The 8,612-nt window shown below is 38.7% G+C and overlaps 1 protein-coding gene across 1 annotated transcript; it reads right to left on the bottom strand.

Annotated features, from left to right (window-relative positions):
- Positions 1-4,176: 4,176 nt before the first annotated feature.
- On the bottom strand, positions 4,177-7,869 carry Kera (keratocan). The gene is made up of 2 exons (XM_052164709.1): positions 6,981-7,869; positions 4,177-4,343 (listed from the first exon to the last, which is right to left on the bottom strand). The coding sequence occupies exons 1-2, from the start codon at positions 7,867-7,869 to the stop codon at positions 4,177-4,179; spliced, it is 1,056 nt and encodes a 351-aa protein (XP_052020669.1).
- Between the last annotated feature and the right edge of the window lie 743 nt (positions 7,870-8,612).

Here is an 8,612-nt window from a genome sequence, read left to right on the forward strand (position 1 = left end):
AACTTTGTTCATTCTCTCCCACTAAAGTCAGACAAGGCAGTCTACTCTCCAACTCAAGCCAGACAAAGCAGTCAATGTAGGGGTGGAGAAACCAAGGCAGGCAGGCAACAGTCTCACAGACAGCCCCTGCTCTGGTTGTTGGGGGACCCACATGAAGACCAAGCTGATCATCTGCTACATATATGCAGGGAGTTTAGGTCCAGCCCATGCTTTCTCTTTGGTTGGTGATTGAGTCGCTGGGAGACCACAGGAGCCCATGTTAGTTGATTCTGTTGATTGGCCTGTGGAGACCCAGTCCTATTAGGGTCCCTCAATCATTCTCCCAACTCTTTTGTAAGTCTCACTGAACTCCATCTAATGTTTGGATGTGAGTCTCTGCATCTATTTCCATTGGCTGTTAGGTGGAACTGTCAGAGGTCAGTTATGCTAGGTTCCTGTCTGCAAGCAAAACAGAGTATCATTAACAGGGTTAGGAATTTGCTATTGCCCACAGAATGGGCCTCAAGTTGGGGCAGTGATTTGTTCGCCATTCCCGCAGTCCGGGAGTGAATCTAGCTGAGACTATTACCAGAGGGAGATATGGATCTCGAAATGACCACATCTAGTCATCAGGCAGGACTGCCAATGGAGGAATAAGAACACCAACACACCCACAGAACCTTCAATGCAAAATATGTCCTGCTTCCAAAGTGTGCAGGGACAAATCTGATCTTTTAATGTTTTCCTCTGGGTACATGAACCTTATTACTTAAGAGAAAAATGTTAACACCAAATCCTAACAATTTTGCCTCCAGATGTCCTCAAATCTGTAAAATGCTATTTCCACCATCACTCCTAGTTCTCTATATTCTGAATCATGTTTGTTTGTTTTTTTAGTCAAATCAAGTGTATAAGACTGAAATCCCAGCTGATTTTCTCATATTTGATCTTAGATTTTCCTCCAAGTCATTATGCCTGTTGCCCATAAGGAAGATACGTTTGTACACACAATATCAATAGTATTGACAAATCCCATGGCATTTACCATGCACCAGGGACTTGTTGAGACTCTTCTGATGTTTACACTCCATTAATCCTCACCATAAGTAGTCTTGTTACTTGTCCTCATTAGTCAGGTGAAGAGAAACTGAAGAATAAAAAGTTCTTCCAAAAAGAAAATGAAAAAGTTGACATATAAACTCATAGATTTTTAGCTTTATCCTTTATCTTCTTGAACACTACAAGATGCTACCACACCATCTTGAACATAAGTCTTTCCTTATTAAAATAAAACGTCTCTCATCCCAAAATTCTTCCAAGGACCACACAGTCTTTAAATTGGGTCTGGAATATCACCCCCCCCACCTCTTTGTATTAAATACTTTTATTTTTTATGAGTTTCCTTATTCATAATTTTTTAGAAAAATTTCTCATCAAAGTAGTATTACTAATTATTTTGCAGAATGCAAACATTTGTTAAATGGAAATAAAATGCTTCATGTTTTTGATAATATACTAATCTGTGTGTCATGCACTATAATATAAGCTGAACAAAACTTGATCTTATCTGTGTAATGCAGATGAACACCTGGGTATCTACACACACACACCACAAATACACACACACACACACACACACACACACACACTGCAATAAATATTGCAACAGATACAATACAGATAATACAGGATGGGAGGCAGGAAGGGAAGAATGTGAATAAACAAAGAGATTGAGGGTGCAAATAAGAGAGGGTGGTTAAAAAAGAGTAAAAGGAAGGGAGGGAAGAAGGAAGCAAGAAAGGAAAGGAGGAAGTTTCAGATATCTGACAGAAACTTTTCACGAAATATCTGCAGATTGGGAATACTTTTGTATCTTTCCTCTTGATTCGTTTGTTATCCGGTCTCCATTTAAACAGTAGTAGCTGCCTCAAGATGCATGATTGGGCAGATGTGAATATGCAAGTGTGGACTTATTATCTGTGCAAGATGCATTTGAAGATCCATGTTGGGTAGCTGAAATCATTGACAGTACTAAACCATATGTATGCTGTGTTCTCCCATCACATGCATACCCAGGACTGCGCTGAATTTGTTAGTTAACCCAAGAATAAGATTCACAGTAGTGACTAATGAAGAGGGAGAATAATAGTAGCAGTCTATGGTCACAAGTTATTTGATATTCCTTTCGCAAAATATCATACTGCTTGCTTTCCTGTGGCAATGACTGGAGATGATGCATGAAATGAAATAAAGCAAAGGATGCAGGCTAGCTTTGTATCGCATGTGTCGAGTGTTTGACCAAGAACATCACGATATTGTGACACACGCCATTTAACTCAGGTGGCTACTGAGTGTCTGAAGACTGAGTAGGGTTTACAGCATGGAGACACTGCAGAAAGGGATGGGTCTCTTCCTGCCTGGGGGTGGGGGATGCAACAGAGCACTGAGAGCATTCGTTGTCATTCTCAAAAATACACATAACTTAAATCTTATGAAGTCTTTAATTCTGGAATATTCTTTCTAGTACATTCAGACTGTTGTGAACACTAGTCACAGAAACTGCAGAAAACCAATCTATGGGTAATTGGAGATGGTCATATTAGAGACCCCTTCTGTATGATTTCTGTCCTTTTGAATTTCCTAAAATATATTTTCAATATATATGTTTGTATATATGGGTATTATATTTTCTCTGTGTATGTTTTTTCTAGGTCTGATAATAGCTAACAACCTATATTTTAGGTGATAATTGTATATGACATAATTTTTATAATATATGTGCCTTAAAATAATTTTTAAATTTTGATTTTATGCTAATTAATTTGATTTCCTGCCTTAAGAATATTTTCTTTGGCCTCTAATTCCAAATAACTTTGATTGTAAAAATAAATAGATAATACTTTGTATCCTATTTTCTTCATGAAAATTCATATTACAAGGATGATAAATTTTGAGACTTTGGAGCATAAGAATCTACTGAACTCTTTTAGTGTTTTATAACTGTATATGCTCTTTTTTACTGTTGAAATATATTGGGTTGTATGGAAAATTATTGGGAAAACATATAGAAATCTATGTATAAATCTTAATATTTGTATTATATGCTTGGTATTATGGTATATGAAAAATGTAGAGAACAAGATTGCAACATCAAAACTTAGGGATTCAGTTACTGGAGATAGTATATAAGGTATAAGAAAACATGTAAGAAATGATAGTAAACCACCAACTTTCTGACTAATGAAATGCTACATTTTAAAAAACTGATTGCAAGCAGGTGTTTACATCACTTACTTAGAATATAATTTTTGTATGCTTACTGGAAGCAAAATGAGATAGGAGAACATATTTGTTTTTATTCACACTAGCAAAATAACTGAGACTGTAACACTCTCTTATTATAACAAGCTCCTAAGTAAAACTTGTGACTAGTGTCCTTGAAACAAAGTTCACACATCACTTTTGTTAGAAAACATTCATTCTTTTTATTTAGGAATAATCTCCAAAATCATGATCAAAATAAGAACTGAATAGTTGCAAACTGTGTTATAATAATTGCAAAACTTAGGGATTCAGTTACTGGAGATAGTATATAAGGTCTAAGAAAACATATGTAAGAAATGATAGTAAACCACCAACTTCTACTGCTTTATCACTTAACTCTGAAGGACTGGAACCTCTCTCTCTCTTGCTTTATTGATTTATTGTTTCATTCTAATAACTAGATGTCTCTTTTTATGAAGCCTTTGACTAGTGGCTTCATTATAATTAAGACAGAGGAATGTCTCATTTATTCCTACTTTTCAGAGCATCCTCCTGCTGCCTCATTGTTGTGCTTACAGTGAGTTTCCTAGTAAACTACCAGCACAGATAAATTTGGTCATATACAAGTAAATTTTTTTGAACGTGTAACACTGGAAAAAAATTGGATGTTAGTAGCTGCAAAGAGACAAAAATAGCTTTGAGTTGAGGAGCTTTTTCAACTCTGTGTCTGCTTTGTTAATCAGGGGAAAGCAAATTAATACAAGTGGTCCCTATGTGTCACTAGCCAGAGCATCCTCGAATAGAAAGAAGAAGCTGTACATATGAAAACAGTGGGTAAGAACAATTGCAAGTGTGGTCTATGACCTTAACCTAGAAGTAAGGATCAAATCTCATACCGCACACATCTACTCTTAAACCAATGTGGGTTCTGTTTTATATTATGAAAGCTTGAAGAAGCTTGAAGCATGTCACTAAATCTATTGGGATTGGTGGCTTGATTTCATTCCCATCCAGACGCAGGTAGCTCAATTGAGGTCCGTGAATGAAGGCATCCTGTTCTGCGCGCAGTGTGGTGGGACATATTACCGACATGTTCACATCTATGGAGGCAAAGATAGCATGAATGACTAAATTGAAACACCAGACAGTCTGGAGATCTAGACCAACAAGATACTACAGTCTTCCTAAGGGGCTAGGTGTCACCATGAAACAAATCTGTAGAGATACAAACCATTGTCATATAGGTTATTATATTTCTCCGTTTCATGAAGGAGTTCTGAAAAGGTGTGGGGGTAACAGCTGCTATCTCCTTGTACTGTGCTCTGCCATATCTTAGTATGGAACTTTACATATTAAGAGTCTTCTCCAGAGTAGCCCTCTGAATTACAAAATTCAGAGAATTTCAGAGGAGATGATCTAAAACATCAATCCCTTGTCCCTCCCCTTCTTATAGCCAGCACGTACAAATAACTGGAACGTGAAAAACAAGAGTTCTGAATTTAATTATTTTCCCTATGTTAGCATTTTTCTCAGAGAGTGTGAAGTGATTTGCTGAAGCATGTAGATATTTTTATAAAATTCCAGGTCCCTTACGATGTTCTGAAGAAAACCTTGTTTGGACTCAATATAAAAGTTTTGTTTCTTGGAAATGTATTTTTTTTAACAATTAGATTATGTGACAAGAAGAAGTAAGTACATTAGCAATTATTATAAAGCAATGTGATCCATAAAGTTATGGTCCAGTTATTCTAAGATGGGCAGTTTGGTCTCCATGTGGGTCTCAGACAACTAGATAGGGAATATCTCTAAAGTAGATGCCTGTCTGTGGAATCCATTACCCTAACACATATTGTATGGCCTCAGTTGGAGAGGTGCCCAGCCCAGCAGAGACTTAATGTGCCAACAATGGGGGAGAAGCCATGGTGGTGGGTGGGGGGTTACACTCTCTCAGAGAAGGGGAGGGGGGATGGGAGGAGGGACTGGGGGGGGGGAGAACCAGGATCAGAGACAGGGATTGGGGTATAAAGTGAAGAAAGAAAGAAAAGGAGAGAGAGAGACAGAGAGTGACAGAGACAGAGATAGAGACAGAGACAGAGACAGAAAGAAAAAAAAGAAAGAAAAAAGAAAGGAAAAAGGAAAGGAAAGGAATCCCTATTCTGTATTTATTTCTTTCACAAATAAAATTAGGATTCCTGAGTTCAGTGAAGGGGCAGGACTTCATTTTGTTTAAGATAGGAAGCTGGAGCCTCTGCTATTGGCCCTGCCTTTACTCTGTAATTCTTAGTCCAGCTACTGTCACCCATTTGACCTTCAGTTTCCCCTTTAACTTCCCAACCATTTCACCCAGCCTCTTGGGAGGCTTTGTGTTTCTCTAACCAGGGACATGAAACAGCTCTGAATTTTTAGGCCCCACTTCAGAACCATGGGTCATAAATACCTGGGTTGGGGGGATCACTATGACCTTCCTCGAAATCAGTTGATTGTGAGACATGCTAATATATAAGAAATATTGATGATACCCAAGCAGTTCTAAGGGGAAAGGTGGTCTAATCCTGTAATGACATGCTTATATGACCATATGCTCGGTGAATCTTTAGGGAACAATAGCTAGGAAGCATAACCCTGTGGCATTTGCCAGATTTACTTTGTATAAACCATTTTCACCAACTCACATTTCAAGATGCATTTTAAAAAGCCTTCTAAAAGAAATTGCCTTGTGATTATCTTCCGAAAAGGCTCATGCTGAGACTGAAGGTGTATTCTAGGCTGTGTACTAGTAACCTTGTGCATGGAACATAGAATTGCTCAATCCCACCACCAGGAACAGCCCACCATAACTATTAACAGGTCACGTTCATCTCATCTCTCAATAACATATTTGCTTCAAAAGGCCTCAACCTGATCCACTCTTCACTCTATATCTGAAGATCATTCCAAGGAAGAGTAGCATTTTCCTCATTGAGGATGTATCACTAGATCCCACTGATTGACAACTCCCAGGGCACTGGGTTCCATGTCAAGTGAGCAGTACAACCTTGAGCAGTGATAACAGTTCTCTTTTTGTGATTCCCAGAGCATCAGGACCAGCACCTGGGAAGCTGTTGAGAGGTCCTCCTCTCATTCAAGATTCCTTGAATCTTGGAAGCTGTTGAGAATGAGAGGTCCTCCTCAGTCAAGAACTTGTGACTCAAAAACTCAGGGGTGTGTACCACAATGTGCACTCTAACTGGAGATATTTGATTGGTGGTGATAATTATGGAAATGCAGACATCAACTCTCCTGTAATCCCTTAAATCCTATTCTACATATTACTCAGGAATTTTTTGGTGCCTTGCATACTTTCTTCAATACATTTCCCCCTACAAAGTGCAAGGTATGTTGGCATAAGCCTCTTGTATTCAGGGCTACCCTGAAAGATGTATTGAGACCTAAATGATATCTACCCAGAGAGAGAGAAATATCAGAATCCCACAGGAAAAATAGGTCTTTTTTATTTTCTCCCCTATATACAAGCCTTGTGTAGATTACTAAGGCTCAGTTCTCAATCCCGAACTTGAAGAGCTGGGCATCTTGAAATTTTTTTAAAGCTATATCAGCAAAGTTATGTAATGAAAACTGAAAATAATTTGTCAATTATATCAACCCATTAGTTTTTGATAGGTCAACACAAACTGCTACTTCTACAAAGGGCAGAGACTAGACATTTGGCTTACAGACACATCTTTCTGGCTACTTACTTTTAATTTTGTTGTGATCGAGGTGAAGGTGCTGCAGGTTAGCATTGATTCGGGGAAAGTTTGTGAGCTGATTGTGAGACAGTTGAAGATCTAGAATGGAGGATACATCAAAACCCCTGGACGGGAGACCTGCATCTGATAGTTTGTTGTGGTTGAGCCTCAGGAAGGCCACCTTTGGAATCACATTGAAATAATTTTCTGGGATTCCTTCGATGGAGTTGTTGTCCAGAAAGAGTTGCATGGTGTTGGCTGGTAATCTTGGGGGCATGTTCCTTAGGGCATTCTTAGCCATATTTAGTTGCATGAGGTTCTTAAGTCCCTTGAAGGTATCTCTTTGAAAGGCGTTGTCTAATAGTTTGTTGTGCTGCAGATCAAGAAGGGTCAGGTTTTCCAGGTTACTGAAGGTCCCCTGAGGGATTCTGGATACTTTGTTTCTAGCTAATTGTAACTGTTCCAAACTTCTTGGCAACGGAGAAGGTACCTCCTCTAGCTCATTGTCTTCTAGAAACAGGAAAAGAAGCTTCTTTAGCTGACTTAGGGCCCCCTTCTCGATCCTATAGTTGGTTATTTTGTTCTTGTTCAAATTGATCCACCTCAACTGGGTGGCATTCTCAAACGGCTTCTCTGGTATTGATTCAATCAGGTTGTTCTCCAGGTAGAGGTACCAGATCCTTGAAGGAATAGGAGGGATTTCTGTGAGACCTCTATTCTCACAGTATAAGGCAGTAGGGAAGCTGGGTGGACAGAAGCATTCTCTGGGACAATAGAAGTCATCATGGACATCCCAGTCCTCTGGGTCCTGTACTTCATAGGCCTGTCTCATACTCTGTGTCCACACAGAATCTGCTATGAGTAATATCCAGAGTATCAAAAAGTTTGGGGTTGCCATTGTAGCACCTGTGAAGTAAGCAACACAGGACCTTTAAATATTGGCATGCATCAAATCGGTATGCATTGTTTCATTATGGGAGAGCTGAGAGTATCAATTTCTCCTCCATGCATAGCAACAAAGTCACACTTGCCGAGTACCCATCATAGGAAAAGCACTTCACAGACATTGAAAGAAATTCACAGCCACTGAGCAATCAGGGTTAAACTTAGTCATAGCGAAAGCTGAGAAATGGAAAGCGAAGTTCAGCAACTTTAAGTGCTTTTCCATTTCACGTTATTAATTCAAGAAACTTCATTGAAACCAGTAGTGAGTATAAAAGAACAAAATGTGTCCTAGTAAGTGAAGTGGAGGCTCTGAGCTGTTCCTCAGAGATGGGCATCTGCTTGTGCTTTTATATTTACCCTTCAATGAGCCAACATCTGGAGGATATTTTCCAGGTTCTTTGGCCCTTGAACCAAAGAAGTGCAGAAATCAAAGGACAGTTTAGAAGTTTATGGTGAAGGAAGGGTCTAGGTTCTGAAGAAAAGTGTGTGACTCATCACTGGTTCTGAATTTTTCAGGTAAGTTTTCCTTTCGGGAAAGAGTTGTATAACTTTAAGAACAGTATAAGAATTGAGATGTGCAGCCAAGAAATAGAATTAAGAATTCTTTCACATAACCATTATCTCCTATTTAATTCTTAAAATCTCCTTCACATAGACTATTTCTATTTTGTACAAATGCAGATATATGCTAATGCC

Source organism: Apodemus sylvaticus, chromosome 20 (genome assembly GCF_947179515.1).
Source record: "Apodemus sylvaticus chromosome 20, mApoSyl1.1, whole genome shotgun sequence".
Lineage (NCBI taxonomy): Eukaryota > Metazoa > Chordata > Mammalia > Rodentia > Muridae > Apodemus > Apodemus sylvaticus.

Coding starts and splice junctions, on each gene's coding strand:
- Kera (XM_052164709.1), bottom strand. CDS start 7,869: ATGGCAACCCCAAACTTTTTGATACTCTGGATATTACTCATAGCAGAT. Junction 4,344..6,980: donor CGATCACAACAAAATTAAAA/GTAAGTAGCCAG, acceptor TTGCCTCCATAG/ATGTGAACATGTCGGTAATA.